Raw genomic sequence first — 19,417 nt, forward strand, 5'->3', positions numbered from 1 at the left:
GCATTTCCTCAAAGAATAAAGATCAAATAACGAAAATAATGAATACAATATAAAAATAAAAGTAACATTGTTTTAATTATTTGGAATTGATTTAAAAATGTTTTCACCAGAAGCAGCTGACAGGCTAATTGATCCTTATAACCGACTTTGGGCAACCGTGGTCCAGAGGACACACAGGTGTTGCATTTTCTTATAATAACCAGTGGTGAAGGAAGTATACTGTGGACTTAATAGGCAAAAGCAGAAAATCCTCTCAATTCGAAGAAAAAGCTCACCCACAAATGAAAATTCAGTCATTATCTACTTGCCCTCATGTTGATGGAGAGCTGGGTAGTCAAAAAAAAAACGTTTCTGGACTAAAGTTGAAATCTCAGATTTACATTTGAGTAAATGATAACTGAGCACTTAGTAGTTCTAATCTGATGATCACATGAAGACAGTTTTGGTTATCTGAGATTATTCAACGTGTTTCTATATCATGAGGAAATGACGCTTTTTAGACCACAAAAAAATTAAACTTTGCTCCTGAGAAAACAAAACATAAAAATATTTTATTACCAGAAAATCATCAACTGGAGGATAGTAACCTGTTGCTGGGGTTAACCAAACATGTTAAAAACAGCCTCTCAAGTGATCTGTTGTAAACAATCTTAAATACTGTTTACTACCATGCCTTGAGAAATACACCAGCACTCGATATATTAACTGGAAAGTATGGGGAGAATGTGTACACAGTGGACACATGGGAGCTTTTTGCCTATAAACAACCCTGAACCACACACACACTTCCTGTGCCACACAATCCCCCTTTTCACCCTGAGCCCAATATGTGAGTGAAGCAGGGAGAGCTGGGGATGGGAAAAATTGGGCCGGAATATTTAGGCTGAAGATCTACGTGCGGACCTGAGGATGATCCTGTTAGGACATGTTCAACGCCTTCCAAAACAGAAAACACTAAACAAAGGTTGAGATTACATAACACTGCAGAGACATGTTAGAACAAAGTGGTTGGATCTGCTCTGTGGAGTGATATGCTTTGTTGAATTTAACATCACATATTGCTGAAGTCTCTCCACTTTCAATGCAAAGTATTGGCATCCTGTTCAAGGTGGCAAAAGGCTGTCGGCTATCAAATTAGAGAGATACCTATGCTCAAGTCTCACCCTTGCTGCTGGGCATCAATTATACAAGTTTGAAGCGTACTTGATGAGTGGAGTTAGAGTAGATGTTTTGAGTGAATGGAAACCTTTTCTTAACCTTGTGATTCCTAATATGAGTCATTAATTTCTGGTATTTCATTTTGTTGGAAGTAGAAGTCAACTTTTAACTCAGTTTAAGGCCTTTAAACTATGATGAATACATACATAATCAGTCCAGCAGACAATCAAGTGTCCATGTGGCCGCTTAATAAGGGCCCATTTACATCATTTGTATTTCTAAAGCAGCAACTGTTAGTTGATCGGCAGAAGATTAATCAACCACTATTTTGGTTTTGAGTTACTTTCCAAGCACAAAAGTGGTTTGTGGTTGTAGCTTCTCAAAAGTAAGGATTCTATGTTTTTCTGTCAGAGCGCACAATGAGGAGAAGTGTACCAAGTTTAGACCATTGATGCTTGGTGCTCACATGCAGTCAAAGTGGATGGACAGCATTTCCCAGATGTCAAACTTTGTAAAGATGCTTACCACATTATCGTCACCATGTCGTTGCTGCTTTTTACACTCGCCCTGTGGCAAACTCAAAATAATGACTATGTTTTATGTGTAAACTATGTATATAACTAGCTGTATATGTTCAGTGTTTGTGTAGAATGCAGGAGTTTACAAACTTTCATTTTGCTGCATAATCCTGTGTTGTACAATGACCAATTAATCATCTTAAAACCTTTATTTGTGAAAGTAACCGAATATCTTTGGCCTTCAGACTGCAACAAGCAACTTAAGATACCACTTAGGCTTGAGGAAATTGTGATTTTTCACTATTTTCTGACACCTTATGGACAAAAAATTTAATTAAGAAATATATAAAAAAATTACATCACTTTTGAGGCCTTCAAAATAAACAATAATGTCCTTTATTTCAAACTAAATTGTGTAAATCCATAACAATTTATTTCTGAGGTACAATATAGCACATATATACATAAAAACACAATGCTACAACTTGAAACAGTTTGACCTGGTAGGCTATTCACAACAGTATAATATATGTTGGATCTACATAAAAGAGAATGTATAGCTCAACTAACCATTTCTCTAAAGTTTCAAGGACACGACTTACTGATGTTTTTAGACTAATTCACATCACAGAACCAGGAGGATGAAAGAGCTATTTCTTTGCCTCCCTGTTTCTGCCCATCCCCCTCACAACTGCCCCATCCCTCCTAAAATAACCTGCTTCACAGACCTTTTTCATTTCACCAGGCTGATGATTTGAGGCCTGTAGTATCGACGGAAATGGAACGACATTTTTCTTGAACTCCATAATTACCACGCTAGTCAGGACAGAGCAGTAGGTTGGGGCTCACAATGTCACTCGGGAGAGCTGCATCTAATTAAACACTGGCAAAAAGATAATTACAACTTTTCAGGAATACGTGAGACCTCACCCATGTTTCACGTTCCCTATCTGAGCCCAGAGCTCACCCAAGCTAACGAGCACATCTGCCTTCAATGCCGGACTTGCTGCTGCAAACCCTCAATCACTCCGACCTCAGGACCACTCCCTTCTGGGGCAGGACTGAACATTGTCATTTGCAACACTATGGACCACCTTTGGAGGAGAACTACGGTATGTTTTCTTGTTCGACTTAAAATAATGTTTCAAGTTTAATTCAAAAATTTGTCAACTATCTTTAGGGTGTCTTTGACTGGCCTTAGGTGCTGAATTGGTTGACAAATTAGCATGGCTGGCACTGCTCTGAAACACTAAGCTGGGATGTCACGTACCTGAGGGTGTGCCACGTATTGGGAGGTAGAAAATATATTAAATCTCATCTATCGATTGGGTGAAAACTGTCATGTGCTGGGTCGTATCTGTGTTAACAGACGAATCATTTAACTGCCTTATAAATCAAAATCTCCTTTTCGTCTCTTTGCCATTTTTAACATCACTTCTCCCCCATCAATGTCTGTTTTTGCGTTCTAGTCGGTGGCAGCTTGCTACACAGTTCGAGCTATTTCTTTTGCTGGATTATATTGCATGCATAATGTCAAAAAACACAAATGTCACTTAAATAGGTACAAAATATCACACACCAAGAGAAAGATCAACCTTTGAAAATCATTTAACTAATACTGAACAAGTTCCCTGTTCGGTTCACAAGAACACCACATAAAAGTAAATACTTTTATTTACATATGTACACAAGAAGTAGGATGCAGTGTTGATGACTCTTCTGTTAAGTAGTTTTAAGGCAAGGCTAAGGATATGGTGCATGTCAAAAAAATACTGTGCTACATCACTGAAGAGGAACCAGCTCAGGTTTGTTTGACCTGCACACTGTCATGCTCAGGTGTGACACTAGTTTTACAGTAAAAGTCAGAATGTTAAATACTTTCTTTCTTTAAGTTCGCTCAGGCTAAAGTCCTCGCTGACGGCGCACACAACAAGGAGAGATCTACGCTGCTTCAGCTTACATGTGCATTTATCAACAGTATACATGTATTAACCACTGTAATGTAAATTTTCTGTACAAAACAATTCCCATCAACCTTTGGTAGAACTTCTTGACCTCAAGGAATAATAAAATAAAAAATAAATCACGTTGTCCCTGAAAAATGTTTAAATTCAGCATTTCTTATTGGGTAGTCTAAATATGAATGTGATTGATGGGTGTGATTTCAGAGTAAAAACTGACCTCTAGGAGTTGAGCTTATCTGACTGCACCTGAATCGTACACTAAGGACAGTTAATGCTTTTTTTCATTCAATGTGTTCACTGGAGAGCTGTCAGAGAAGCATGCAAGAGCACAGATGTTCAGGCTTCACTTTGGAATACAGACAGTGTGAGTTAACATCAACAGCATCAAAAAGTAGACACATTGTAACACAAACTCTTGGTCCTCCAGTGTGATTATTAAGCCGTTTTTATCAGATAACACTAAATCTGGAAAATCATGTTGCTGTACATGAATAAAGTCGAATGGAATCAATCCGTACTGTACATATTAAATCATATAACTAGTTGACATAAGAACACAATGCACTAGAAACAGCTCCTTCTGAATAATACCAGCACTCAAGACTGAACAAAGGAGGAATGTGTGTCAAGAGGGGCTTGACCTCACAGCCCAGTGAAAGAGTAATTCACTTGCACTATGAGGTTTCTCGTTCTTGTTGTACAATCTGGAATGTGACACCGTGCTTGTCTGTTGAATACTGGGGGTTGTAATAGGTTAGGTCCACTGGACGAGGGCAGGGGGCATACACTGGTAATCCTCCGAGCCCCTGTCAAAAATTATTCAAAACCTTCCGACCCCACATTTGTGATCTGTGCTCAGCTGTCCTCTCCCTGGAAATATCAGCTCAGATCTTCTTCGGCTTACGGCCCAAGTGATAATAGTAAGCCATGGTGACCACCAGGAAGAGCACTCGACTGAGGAGCAGGAGCATGGCGGCGTTGGGCAGGATGCCAATCTCCATTAAGGTGAAAGATGTCACTGAAACCCAGAGCAACATTCAGTACTTAAAATATTATTTTCACAGTGCACATGATTTTCCTAACTTTATTAACTTCAAGGGAAGGGATGTAACTTCTCAGCCGATACCGATGTTTAAATTAACAATTTGTCAAACAAATTACACTGTTGTTTTTGTTGCTGTTTATTTTGCTTTTGTTTTTAACTATTCCCTCTTTTGTGCCAGGATACCAAAGAAATTTACATTATATGAAAAAAAAAATAAAAAAAATACCAATGTGGCAATTCAAAAATGTGGTTCGAGATTTAATTGATTTTAGGTGTGACTGTTTTACTTTAACATGTTGGAAACACTTTTCTGAACAGATTGACAAAGCAGCCTTCATTATTTGTAGTTCCACAGTCTGGAGGCTCTGACTGCAAAGGCCCAGTCAACTTCAGTCACAAGCAAAGATTTAGGAACACCCACCAGAGCTGTATGAAATAACCTTCAATATAACTATTTTTTGAATGGAACTGAATTGAATGCAAATGTATTTCAGACATGTGAAAACACACCAAAAAAAAAAGTTAAACAAGTTAAACAAAAAAGTGTAAAAAAAAAATCATATTTCAAAGCATAGTCCATTAACAAGCATTGACATGCTCGAATATGAGTAGGAAGAAGTATACACTTATTTAATCCTACCCCTGCTCCACAACTCAGTAATTAACCGTAATCAATTAACTTCCATTACATTTCACATGAGAATTTCTTTTTTAAAAGAAACTACCGGTACTTTTCTTTTTACTCAATTATTTTTTCAGTACTTATGTAGCCTTATAACCTGACAGAGAGCCAGTAGCTCATTTATGTGCCTGTTGGTGATTGTCATCTAAATGGCTGATAGGCTGATAGCAATCAATAAAAGGTGACTATCAGCTGGTGGCACTGTTTGGCTAATAAATCAGTGCATCCCTTAAGGAAAGCAGACCATAACGAATTAAGACCAGATGCAATGATTTTTTGTTTCTCTCTTTGGTGCCTGATGTGACGTGAGTGTGTTTTGGATAATGTGTTCCCTTTGAAGACATGTGACTTAAGAAATGCATTGCAATTTGTTAATGAACATTAGAGCAAAGGCAGTGATTTCCAGTTTAAGCTTGAGCTCCTAAATGGTTTTCATTTCAAGGTTTTAGAGAACGTTCACGATGCGTTTTTAATGGCCGCCCTAGGTCTTAATGGGATAAAGGAGGTTCACATTTCTATAACTCCGTCTTAAAACAATACTCACATGCTCACATGTATACTGAAATGGTCAGCGGTCATTAAAAGTTACAGTCATTAAAAGTTTTTAGTACATTCCCTTTTGGTGTTCCCTTGGACAACATTTTCTTGCTGAGCTGAGGTAGAGGGATAATAACAGAAAGAGAGAACTTCATACTCCCTTTGGTAAGACAGCAAGAAACCAACTTGATTTCTTGACTGCTGAAGCGTCGTACTGGCTTCCGTAGAAAGTAGGAAGAAAATGCTCTGTGTAATTTTTTTAAATTGCTTTAGGAAGGAGGGTCTTCACATCCAGTACTGAAAGTAGGAATGCTAATCTATTAATTTAAGGTAAGGCTGTGACTCCACACTCTGAACACAAGAGGGCAGTATCAACACGTGCGAAACTCAGGTACAATCAATTCTGACTAATGATTCTTCTCAACTGTGTCACTATCATAGTGAAATGGAGAAAGGGAGATATCTATGGCTGGGATTCTAACAGCCAGAGAAAAAACACAGACCTGTGAAATAATTGACAAGTTTAATCACCTAGAAACTGGACGGCAAAATAGCAGGCTTCGCTGAGCAGTGTCCACTGGATGACGATCTTCTCCGCTGTGTAGAGACCATTCCACATGATGAGGGCCAGGCCTGGAGAAAGACATGATAAAATGAAAATGTATGGGTTCAGGGGCATGGGAGTGAAAACAGAAAAACAGAGGAGTTTCAGGAAAGAAGACTCCTACTCGCTCCTACTAAGAGCTATTCCATTAACAAAACTACTCTGAGAACAGTTTCCTTGCAGCTGCAATCTGTGACGCCATGCGAACAAGCTGATAATTGGCCTATTGATTCTGCTGAATGCTCTGACTCATTGATTCTGATAAAAGCCTGTGCTCAATCAGTTTATTCCCTGCCATTCTTCCAGTTAATTTCCGTGCATTTCACTACTACCCACACACATACACACACACTAGTGAGGCTATGGAGACAAGCAGGGGTAGGCAGAGAGGTGGAAGGGCTGATGGACTACATCCTCTCCCTGCCAGGTTCCATCTGTGTGGCAGATGAGACCTCATCCTTCACCCCTTTACCGTTCCTTTTCTTGTAAGACATCCCCCCTCAGTCTTTGCTAATCCCCACAGCCCTGTTGACATTTAAAATGAAGAAGCCCATCTTACTTTAGCCTTATGGGATTGAAAGCTGGTTCACTCATATCTTCCTCTGTAGTACCATGTGTTGAAGGATATATCTTTTCTCAGGAGATGCAGTAATGGTACAGAGGGAGATTTTTGATTTGCCCCGATTTAACATGATACAGATATTTATTCAGTTGGTTTAAGTATAGTGTGAGGTTTCTCTTTGGTATTCCCATAAATATCTTGGACCTGAACATATTAAAACACAGATTCCAATACAGTTGACAAAACACTAATTAAAAAAACCAACTGACCATCTGTCCGTCTGTCTATTTTTTGAGGGACACCTTCCCATGGCAGCACATTATTACAAAGCTATAGTTATAGAATAGAACAAGTCAAAAAGGAACACTTTCAAAAATAGATAAGGGGTGACAGATATATAGTACGAGGTCCATCTTAGGAATAGAAACTGCACTCTCTGGTTACACAGTTTTTAATCAATGTTTGAACTCTCTTAGGGAGAATTTAATCTACAACGAAAAAAAAAAATCCTGGAAACCCTGTAGAGCAGCCGTCTACTGAAGCAGAATTCATAAGAGCTGTTGTTTAGTCAGGAGATTGCGTAGATGTGACGGGAGTATACCTAGCATTGCTTTGTAAATGAATGTGTACCAATGCTGTTGTCTCCTTAGGCTTAATGGAAACCAGGTGTGTAAAGTACACAGTGATGTGTTCGGTTCAAGGAGTTAGTTGTAAAAACAGAGAGCGCTGTGATACAAAGCATCAAGGCAGTGAAGTGTAGAGGTATACTTGAGAAGGTAGCCTGTACCAGTGTTTTCATGGCTAAGTTAAAACAAGCCTTATTTAAAAAAGAAAGATCAAGCTCAACCTTTATTTTCTTTACTAGGTTTCAAAATGGACTGTAAAGGAGAGCTTGTCGTCCACTAAAAATACCCATGTGCTTTTTTTATACAATCGTGTTTCACACAGAGCAAACGACTGAGCCTTTCAAGGCTGGTTAATTGGTATCACCTGTCACCAATTAAGATGTCAATCTGTGCAGTGTTGCAAACAGGTGTTTTTGGCTTTGAAAGGCTTTGCTGGCATCAAATTCAAATTGGCATCTTTTGACGAAAAAAAATGATGTAACTGCTGAGGTAAAACATGAAATATATTGCCTTTTCTTCCATTTTAAATTGAAAATAAGTTGAAAATAGTTTGCAAACTATCTCATTCTCTTTTATTTATGTTTTAATACCGCCTTTTGGGAATCAGGCTTGTTGATAGATGAAATATTTTGGGCCCCCACGTCAATATAGAGGTCTATATGTGCTGACCTCCTGACATCTGTCATGGTCTGCTTCAGCTAAAAATGACAACCTGGCAAATTTTACGAAATACATGCTAAACCTTGACTCCCATATTGTCTTTTTTGTGCCTCTTCACCCTGCAATCACTCACTGACTCACCGACTTGCCTGACAGCCTTTTCTCAAATTAAGGCCATTAAAATGATCACTCCAACTCCAATATTATTTGTTCATTAGAGGGACGCAAAGCGCAAATGCCTTAATTACCTGGCATATTTATGAGCATTGATTGTATTGTGTGGGTGGCGTGGCAGAACTCTATTTAATGTGTGTTTGAGTGAGCAAGATGAACATTTCTAATGTACACTAATGTGCTGCCTTCTCTCTGAGATCCACACCAAACCACACACACACACACACACACACACACCCACACCCAACAATACACTCTCCTGCCACCCCTCACTGTTCGCAGCAGATTTAGACCTGATATATGAGGCAACACAAAAGCGACTGGAGCCTTTGCTGTGAGTTGAGGAGAATTGGTGTCTGTACCCAGCAAACCCTCACAGTGAACTTTAGATACACAGAAATGCATTAAATTATACAGCTTGTTTGTGGCCTAAAGGACAGATTTTGCAGCAAGAAGGAAGCTTTTTGTACATAATCTGAATGTGTGTGACCTGCAATGAATGCATTAGAAGCCAAAGTGAATTAACTCCCTCATGCGTAGCTGCAGTATACTCAATGTGCTGCAGTTATGCATGAGGAATCAAGAATAGTTTTATGTACTTATGAACTGTGTGTCTTTCTTCATCTAAGGAGTGAAGACTTACTAAGCAGTGCTCCTCCATAAAGGCGAACGGATATGTTAGTCGTGGAGAGCTCCTCCTCAAAAACAAGCTCATAGAGCTGGTTGGGAAACACCAGGGCCTGTGTAGGAAAAGAAAAGAACAACACAACTCTGTCATATCAACACAACAGCATTCTGTCTTCCCCAAATGCCCCCCAAATGTAGCAGCAGTGACAAAGTCTTCCTGTCTGTGAATCACTGTGTGAACACTGAGGATATTGAGCATTTAGGCGGTGTTGCTGACAAAGACGTAGCTGTTTTTCCAGATGTCTCTCACTGATAACAATCTACAGTCACCGACTGCTGGGTTTGCATGACATGTTTTTTTTTTAAATATTTCTAAAACAAGTGCTTTATCTTCTTTATAACTGTACAAAAGTCTCTGTTGGAAAATCTGGGATGCTGCATAAAAATAAAAATAAAAAGTCAGTTTTCCTGATCCTTTATGACACAATCTCAACACAAACAGTACAAAGACAATATATCTAATGTTTTAACATTATCAGCATCATTGATGTTATACTTATTGTGAATTTGATGTCAGCAACACATTTCCAACAAATTGGCACAGAGGCAACAAAAGACTGGAGAAGCTGTGGGATGCTCAAAAAATACCTGCTCAGATCACTCCACAGGTAAACTATTCTATTTACATTTTATGCCCTCTGTCAACATAATGCTTTTTTTCTAAGCGCAGCATGTTGCTACCTACAAAAAAAACACTGGACCTAGCGCTCCACCTTCTGAAACCTCCACTCTGGTAACCAAGAAAAAGGAGAAGAATCTTGTTCTGGCTATGTCTGTCTACCTTAAACTTCAACAGACATGATAACAGAGACAGCAAAGACTATTTGTGGGAGTATATCATCCATACACTTAAACACACAGTGTTGCTGGGTTAGGGTGAGTGTTGTACTCATCCTACCTGTTGTAAGCTTGTTATAAGCTATGTAGTCAGCCCTCCATTATCATAGCATTAGCTAATGTCAATCAAAACAAACATGCATTTTTTCTCTCAGTGCACAAGCACTCAAATCTCTCCCAAGTGCTGGAAAGCAACGTTATGTGGACATGGGCCCTTACACAGGGTCCCAATTTCCTCGAAAATGGGTCTGCGTTAAAATGGAATGAAAGCTTTTTAGTCATGGATGTGAAACAACATCTTCACTGTGTTGCTAATTTAGGTCACACTTACCATCAGGGCCATAACTGTGAAAGCCACAGCTGAAATGAGAATCCACACCCTAAAAAGAGAAACATCACATGACTTACTGCATCCTTCCTGCAACCACTACTGATTGTACATTTGTTTTCTTTGCGTTTACAACATGTTGAACTGACTAAGAAGTGAAACACAGATGACCTCACACAGTCTGACGTGTGAACCGTGAGCTGTTCTGAGCGGTGGAAGTCTTACCTCAGTCCGGTAGGCTCTCGCACTGTAAACTTGATCTCATTTCCAAGCATCTGACTGATCTGCGAGCGAACAAAATAAAAAGGAAATGAGTTATGTGAAGAGAAATGTAAAAGCAATCACGTCATCTTAACAGGTATCTATTATGACAGCCTTCAACAAAAGCCACATAACCAAGAATAAAGTGCCTTTCAGCGAGATATATTCAGTGTTGTCAGTGCATCTGTGGCAAGCTGCTGGAGAGAAGCACATTAAACAAGCAGTAGAGAGAAAAGAAAAGAGGCTCAGTGTCAAAGAAGGACCTATTAAGATGTTAATTAGAGACTGTAAATGTGTTCACCTCCTTAATCACCCCCTGACGATTAAGAGGGTATGTCATAACAAAATCCTGCAGTGAATACTGGATGAATAACCAACAACCAAGTCTACGCCAGAAGGAAAGCCTTATTTTCTACACATTAACTTAATCCTAGCAACACGAGCACCATGCAATACTCTATAAATTTATAATCCTGAGGAGCAGTTAGTGGGAGAAAATTACCACAAACTCAAGGTACTTGTGCATTCCAGCTGAATAGAAAAACAGTTAATATTTCATTAAACAGAATGGATCTTATCAAACAGCAATATGGAGAAGACAAACCCAAGAAATATCTGTCAGGATAGGAATCTCTTATCACAGATGCTAGAGGATGCTCAAATGCTGCTAATTGGCAACTCATCTGTCTTACTCTGCTCCATCAAGCACTACTATGTTCACATAAAAATCTCCAAGAAACACAAACATAACAGCATCCAAGAATACTGTTCAGTCTGATATTAACAGCCTGCCGTCATTTGTCAAACATTTGCTGGTTCGAACTGCTGAAATTGGAATTTTTCTGATGAGTTAAGATTTTCATCATGAACACAAAAAATTGTAATTGATGCAAAAATATTGAACAGATTAATTGGCACTAACAATAATCATGCACATGCCATAAATTGGCAAGGTCTCTAAACAAATTATTCTGCATTTCAGAAGAATTGTGATGTTTTTTAAGATCTAAAGCATCCTAAACCCAACAGATTCCAGGTGAAAGGAAATACCTAAAAGGAGTTATAGCTATATACTGAATCTGTCTGTATCTGTGTCTATATGTCTGTAAATATATGGGGAAAAAACAGAGGAGGTAGTTCATAGAGAAAGAACATTTACTCTTTTTGTTGAGCGTGTGGAGGATATAAGCTCAGAAAAAAAAAATCTGATTTAGAAATCAAACCTAACCCTAACTCCCTAACCCTAACCCTTAAAATACACAAGGGAAGGAAGGTAAACAAGCTGGCCCAGACAAACCACAGAGGGCAAGGGAAAGAAATAAACCCAATTTTCAGCCTGAAGAAACAGCAACCCACCGATAAAGTACAACTGTTTGCTGTAGAGTGGAATTCCTTCAACCAAAGCCTTCAGGTCCTATCACTCTCCTAACATCAATTGGTTCCCTTGTTATTATACATATCTTCTAGTGTTGCAGTAAGATGCAACATCACCGAAACTAAAAACTACGTTGAAGCATGAAAACCACTGAAGCTGAGAGGATTAATCAGTTTCTGACTAGTCTTATTTCCAGGGAACTTGGTAACAGAAAGCCATTTTCTCAAAATGATGCATGTCGTATACAGGATTGATCAAAACATTTTGATTTTAAGTGATCAAAACAAGGGTTTCCAAGGATTTTGCCACCATGCAAATGAGTCATGTATCTGGAACTGTTTGGAAAACAACTGTATTCCATCTAGTTGATAGAATAGTGGTAGTCTTAGTAGTGGTATAGGGCTTCAGACTGCAACCATTTTTTGAAGACATTGTGACTAAATGTTATAACTGGTAGCACCAATGCCCCTTGCAAATATGCCCCTTGTGGGTTTGTTCTTTTAAAATCCCCATCATATATAACGTTAAACACCAGAAGCAGCATTTCCACTGGTACAAAAAATAAGTTAAATAAAAATCACAAAAGAAAACAAAAACAATCCACGATCATTCATCTGATCCACGTCCTATTAGTTTGTTGTTTATTGTCTATCTATTATCAAATTTATCAAATTTATGTTGTAAAAATACTTAAGCTTGTATTCCATAAGTTACAGCACCTTCATATATACATACACACAAGTGATATATGCGTCACTCAAAAACAGTACACATTCATTATGTGTACAAATCTAAAACAAGTATAGTGGGATGTTCTTGCATCTTTGTACTGGCAGCGTACTATGATGCACTCAAACATGAATTGAGTGATACCAATGGGCCAAGAGGCCTCTTTTAAGAAGCTTCATAGAACTGCCGTTTTTAGACGTCAAAAACAGAACAAGGGAGATATGAAAAGCTTTAATCTGTCTTAATAGGCCCGAAGAAAAAAGGATGGAAAAAAAGGATCGCTGTGTTGCTGCTTTTTTCTGATTTTCTGAAACATTTTCTCTCAAGCATGGTTGCTGCTCACCTTGATCTGAAAGCACAGACTTAAAAAAAGACATCCCTGAAGTTAAACTCCTAAAAATATTAAGATAAAAGACTAGACTCAGTACATCTCTCCTTGCACTACAGCTAAAGTGCCTGTACACGAATCCGTCTGTGCCAGCTGTGAGCACGTGACCAGGTGAATCAGCCTTCCTGTGCCATGGTTGTGGGGCTGTTTTTGACAGGAACATATAAATATTCATGACTGGCATGAGAAATACTCAAAGGGAACTAAGCGTCAACTGATGGCACAGGGCTGGCTCGGGCTGGAATAGAGCGGATGCAAGTTGGGGAGAGCAGGAGAAACAGGAAAAGGAAGAAATGCACAATGCCGTTTGTGGAGAGTGACGCTTAATCACAGCTGCTGGGGCCTAGCCTTGTCAGCAGTCACTCAGTCAGCTACATTCAGTAAACTAAGGGCAACTTTTCAACCAGAGAGCATGAAATTTATTCAGGAGAAGTCTGTCAACCACCAAACTAAAAATGTGTCATTGAGTATGTGCGCTTCTCATCTGATGGATGTTTTCATTAAGAGGATTGTGATCACAGTTTGATATGTCTTTCAGCGGGACACAAAATATACTCAAAACATTGTGATATGCCTTATTTATGAAGGCCTGGGTTCATGCTGTCAGAGCCCAGTTGCTGCAACACAACGTTAATGTACTGGTAGGTTAAACAAGCTGACAGTGACACAATGGGCAATATCTTCTGGCACAGTTGCACTCACATAAGGTAGCTCAAAAACAAAGCCTCTCTCTCACTGAGGTGTAAGTAACAGGAGCAGTATTCTTATCTTTAAGCCAGCAGGAAGAGACAGTCAGCGGACTACAGGAGCACTTCCCTCCTTTGTTTACAAGGACTACCAAACTCAACTGTTTCCCCTCCAAACCAACTCCTGCTATGCGGCTAACCTTACTTTAGATCCCATGGGTCTCTTTACCACAAACACTTGTGGCAAGGATAAGTGAACAGCTCAAGAGCAACAGCACAATGCAGTAGAAGAAGCTAACAATAATATTGTAAGAGAAACAATTTCATTTCTAAAATAGGGTCAATGCCACAGTTAAATAGGGAAACCTATTTTATAAAGGCAAATACAATAGAGTGCTGCAGGGATGAGGTAATTTTGTAGGCAAACCAAGAGGTTAGCATCGCTCTGGCTCCCTCTACAAAAAGCCTATGGAATTTTTCAATTGGAATTTGGAATGCTCTGTGGCATACACATGTTTATGAAAACGTATACATTTTGTTTGGCAAGATAAAGTGAACATCTCTTTTAATTGTGAAAATGAAATCGGCAGAAAGCTATCGCAATGCTATAAAATAACAACATATCAGTCACATGACTTCAATGTCACCAGCCCTACTCTTACTACACTATAATGAACACACTTACTTTGAATTGATCAATTTAAAGTTGTAAAGTTAGAATTGCAAATAAAGTCCACCTTTAAAGACGAACTAGTGAGTAGATGAGTCTCTGTGTTGGGGGTGCCAATGCCCCATTTTTGCTACGGATTAGTTAATGCCTTATAATTGACATTATAACATGTGGTATAAACTGATTTTATTATAGAACAAATATTGAATATCTTTGAAGCTTGTAGTTACAGCAAACCTTATTTCAGGCATTTAACTGAAAACCCATTCCCTGGAAGTTTAAAAAAAATTTGAACTAATTTCCGGGGTTCACAACTCATTCCTGCACCACCCTCAACCACGATAACCAAAATATTGTGTTAGTGTATTTTGCATAGTCTTCTGCTAGATCATCAGTCATTACAGACAGTATCTAACCACAGGAATCTTTCTCAAATTAAAGACAAATTGGTATGGGGGCTGAGGCATTCAGTGTTTCTTATTCTTTCTTAGTATATGTATCCATCAATGCGCTTTGTGGAAGAGATCTGAGTGGCAGATGTCTGGGTTAGTCTTCTTGCTAAAACATTGAGAGAGAAAAACAAACACTCAGGAGGGCTGAGAAAAAGGGGCCTACATCTCATCACAAGCTATCAGCTGCCACCGTATGCCCGTTCCCTTCTGTTCTGTTCCCATCTCCCACTTGCCTGATTAATATTTCAGTGAGGAACGGTTTGCTCTGCCTATCATTTGACTGCAATCTGATTAAAAAAAAAAAAAAAAGTCTTGAAATTTGAGCTCTCTGAAAAAGAACAAGAAATCATTGTCAGCCTGCAACTGTGCAGCTCAACATGCATGCATATAACAAGTGTCTCCTGGAATGACCAGCATGTGTGCCGTTGTGTTTGTGGTATACACATCACTGTGCACTGTCTGTATAAATGTGCAAATACATGTGATGCAGGAATATAATGCATGAGATGTAAGATGCAGGGAGTCTCCCAGAGGAGCCAGTCACATCTCAGTGGAGCTGCGGGAACTCATGGGATTACGTGATCTAGATTCATTGAAGCATAAGAAGTAAATGCACACAATGGGACACTATGAGAGTGATGGGCCAATTAAAAACCTAGTGTGGCTTTTGAAAACAATCCATAGCTCTTCTCTGAGTTAATGAACACTTCTGTGGTTGACAGCCATTGTTGCTTATGCATTGCTGCAATATTATCCATTTGAGTGATGATGGTTTAACAAATGAGCTTACATTTATAAGAAATGTGTTTGTTGCACTAATTCACTAGCTTCTTGCCTTTGTTGTCTGAATTAGTGCGAATGAAAATATCATGAATAAAACATTGTGTGATGTTATCTGACCTTTGAGCGGTGCACTTCCCCATCATCATCCTCGCCGCCAACTCCAAGGATCTTCCGGCTCTTCAGGCGGCTTATCAGGTCTGTCTGACTGTGCTTCTTCATCAGAGGAGGATGAGGTTTAGACGTCATGGTGCACACACCTGACAGAGAAGTGGAAATAGATGTAGGTAAGCAGGGTGTGCGTGGCAGTTTTGTCGGAAGTAATACATTAAATTGAGAAAAAAGAGTACAAAAGAAGCTGTGAAAAAAATGAAAGATTCATTTTGAGCTCTCATACTATTATACAGTTTTCCTGTGTTATTACCCCTTATTCTGAAGAGGATACCTCTATGCAGCACAGGCAGGAAGAGGTATCTACCAATCTACCAATAATCCCCTTGGGGACTTGACTTATGCAACACAGTTACATAACGCGGGTCGAGCAAATACAAGCAACCCATAAAATCCTCCTCTTAAGTCAGAATGGAAGCAGGAGCCAGATGTCCTCCAGGTCTGCTCAGAGGCCAACAGACGCAGGTGCCCACTCTTAGAGCCAATGGATCGTGACACACACACACACACACACACACACACACACACACTCAAGTTCCACTGTCCAACATGTGACCCATCAAGTGCAATATGATCAAACCTACAGACACATTTCTGTCTCGTTTGAAATAAACTCAACAGTTTCTTTTCTAACAATGATATTGTCATCTGATTTTTTTCCTTCTGTATTGTTTGTCACAGTTTCCCGCTATAAGCTGTAAGCATGACTTATTTTTATCCCCACATGCTGCTGTGATTAAAAGAGGCTAAAGCCTCACTGTTGGGCAGCCAGACAGCTTTGTTAGTTTTTCAAGTAATACAAAAAAGATTTCATAACCAAGGAACAGTTGAGAAAGATCTCTGCCTACCCTTTATAAGTCAGAAAGTTAATCGTAGAGCTGTCATCCCTGTATTGTTTTTAGTAGCTTAAAACTTAAAACAATTAAAAATCTTATCTTTATATTCAAACAATAATTTATTGAATGCCTAAAATTAGAAATATTTTAAAAGGCAAACTTTTAGATGCGATTTATTGTATTATTCTGTTTATGTCTGTTTGAACTCTGATAGCAGAATACACTGCGGTGGCCCTATTGATCAGTGTAAACGAATAGTGAGCACAAGCAACAGTTGAATCAAGAGAGATCATCATCGACTCAGTAATGAAGTGGTAGTGGTTCAACTGGACGCAACACGCACATGTGCACACACATACAAAGGGACTGCCCGTCTAAACATTGATGCAATTCTCTAGAGGAGTTAAACAGAATCAATTTTGAGCCTCACTTTAGAGAATGAGGACAGCACCTCCAAAAGAGAGCTTTGTCCTCAGGAAAGGAAAACAAAACCAAAAAAAAAAAAACAATCAGCGGCACCAGGAAACAGTTAGAGGCAAACGCATATAAATAAATTACCAAGTTAAAAAAAATGACTGCGAGGCACTCGCTGGTTTGAGTGTTGTTGGTTTGCTCCTTCTCTCTTTTTCACATTACAATGCATTTAATATCTTTGGGATGTCTGACTGCTGCTGGTAAGAAACAATGTGGAATTGTATAAGTCCCATGGCAAATCAATTAAGTTAAAAGTGCTACAAGGAAGTTTAACTTTTTTGTTGATTCTGGGGGCCCCTGTGAATAAAAGCGTTATGAGCTCTTGTGGTGAACATCTTAATTTAGCCAGTGTAACATACTTAAATAGGTTTTTTTTCTTTTTTTGAGCAGCTGTTTGCAGGATGCATGGGGATAATCTATGTCTATATAAGATTACAACTGTAATATGTCGAGGGTGAAACAGAGTAGACTTTGTTTTAATCCTATACCTCCAGACCACATAGCAGCTTCCTTCCTCAGGCAAGGATAGGTCAGAATGCAACTCAGTAACACTCACAGGCATTTCAAATAATTATACTAACTCTACAGAAATAGCCAATCTTCTCGCCAATTACCTTGTTTGCTTATGTAGGCCATATCCGTCTGCATCAGTATTAAACTTGACTGTTTCACAACCAGTTCAAAGTTCATTTTTTATACACAAGCTGAAACAATAATGTAAACACACACATACGCCATACATCTTCTTCTAAGTTTGTGGGAAGTTTCTCCTTCCCATGTGTTTTAAGGGACAGACAGGTGGGAACTAAATGTGTTAAACTAAGTACATTTTTGTCATATGGGAAGATTTGACTACATTCCCTTGTACTGGCATGCATACATAGGATTGTAAAGGTCAGTGAAGGTTACTCAGCATGTGTTCAGGCTTCTGTTGTCAAACATTCCACTTAGACTCCCACACAGTGCCTCAAGGCTCTAGACCTTCCCTTCTCTGTAACTATCAGCAGGAAGAGGCACCCCAGAAGGACAGAGAATCTGATGATGCGCTTCAACCAGGCCTTAGTGTAAGGGCTGAATCTTATTGGGAAAACACAGGATTGCCTCTTTGTTTTTGTGAAATGTGATCAATCCATATGCTTACAATCAATGTTATATAAAGGCTAAGATTTTATATATATTATATTATTATATATTATATATTTTTCGGCCCTACAATCACCCTCGATTCATGTCTCGTTTCATGCAGTAAAGTGACCAATTGTATTCAAGAATATCCACCTTCACAGAAAAATAACCAAATCATTCTCCCTGCTTTCATTGCCACATCACTGGCCCCATCTGAGGAGAACAGAGAAAGCATGCATTGCATTATATCCCTGTAAATGATGAAGAACTACAGCAATGAAATTGTGGCTCCACCATCAAAACACCATCAGAATGTGCGATAAAGCAGTAAATAAGAAACACCTCAATGCATGCATTGGTAAGCCACATCCTTGTATAACCTTGCACGTCTCATCCTTTGAATCTCCCGACCAGTGCTCTTCTACTTCCCAGAGTAATGCTGATGGCGTTGCCTAGCAACTGCCAATGGAGGAATGTCTTCATCATTATCGAAAACACCTTACATGATTGAAGCCACCTTTGATGATGAGGTCTCTGCTGAGAGTCACTCATCATGACTCTGTTGTTGTAGGTATTATGTTAGGATAAATTAAGACACTTTGATCTGCGTTCAGTCAACTGGAGTGAAGACATGTGCTCCTAATGTGAAGCTTTGAGTCAGCATGAATTACTAAAGAGGAACTTACTTTTAGTCTTCATTAGGGTTGCAACTATATGACATTTTTCACAGTTAATGACACAACCTAATTATTAATTTTATTTCAAATATTATCAGTAACAATTACCTGTTTCTTTCATTGAACAAATACCTACATTGTATACATTATAAATAGAAAATATTGAAAAATAATATTATAATTTCCAAAAATATTATGTCTAGACAGACACTAAACTTGATATGAACTTGAAAAAAAGAGTCTGTCTTAACCCTTATGTTGTGTTCCGGTCAAATCTGTCCGATTTAAAAGTTTTATCTCTGAAAAATGTACTTAATTTGGTCAGACTGACCTAAGAGTCCATGACTTTGTCCACAAAGAGGATTTCAACACACAAAATAAATAGTATTTATTTGCATACAATTTTGTGTA

General features: G+C 38.8%; 1 protein-coding gene across 4 annotated transcripts in view; it reads right to left on the minus strand.

The window, feature by feature from the left end:
- Positions 1-2,052: 2,052 nt before the first annotated feature.
- LOC115586727 (tumor protein p53-inducible protein 11) overlaps positions 2,053-19,417 on the minus strand; it is a 43,326-nt gene continuing 25,961 nt past the window's right edge. For all 4 annotated transcript variants that reach the window (XM_030426025.1, XM_030426024.1, XM_030426026.1 and 1 more), the window contains 6 exons: positions 15,844-15,983; positions 10,608-10,666; positions 10,386-10,434; positions 9,174-9,270; positions 6,436-6,537; positions 2,053-4,658 (listed from right to left, as the gene is read on the minus strand). In XM_030426025.1, the coding sequence (XP_030281885.1) occupies positions 4,525-4,658; positions 6,436-6,537; positions 9,174-9,270; positions 10,386-10,434; positions 10,608-10,666; positions 15,844-15,972 (570 nt within the window). In that variant the 5' untranslated portion in view covers positions 15,973-15,983 and the 3' untranslated portion in view covers positions 2,053-4,524. The remainder of the gene's footprint in view (positions 4,659-6,435; positions 6,538-9,173; positions 9,271-10,385; positions 10,435-10,607; positions 10,667-15,843; positions 15,984-19,417) is intronic.

This window comes from Sparus aurata, chromosome 8 (assembly GCF_900880675.1).
Source record: "Sparus aurata chromosome 8, fSpaAur1.1, whole genome shotgun sequence".
Lineage (NCBI taxonomy): Eukaryota > Metazoa > Chordata > Actinopteri > Spariformes > Sparidae > Sparus > Sparus aurata.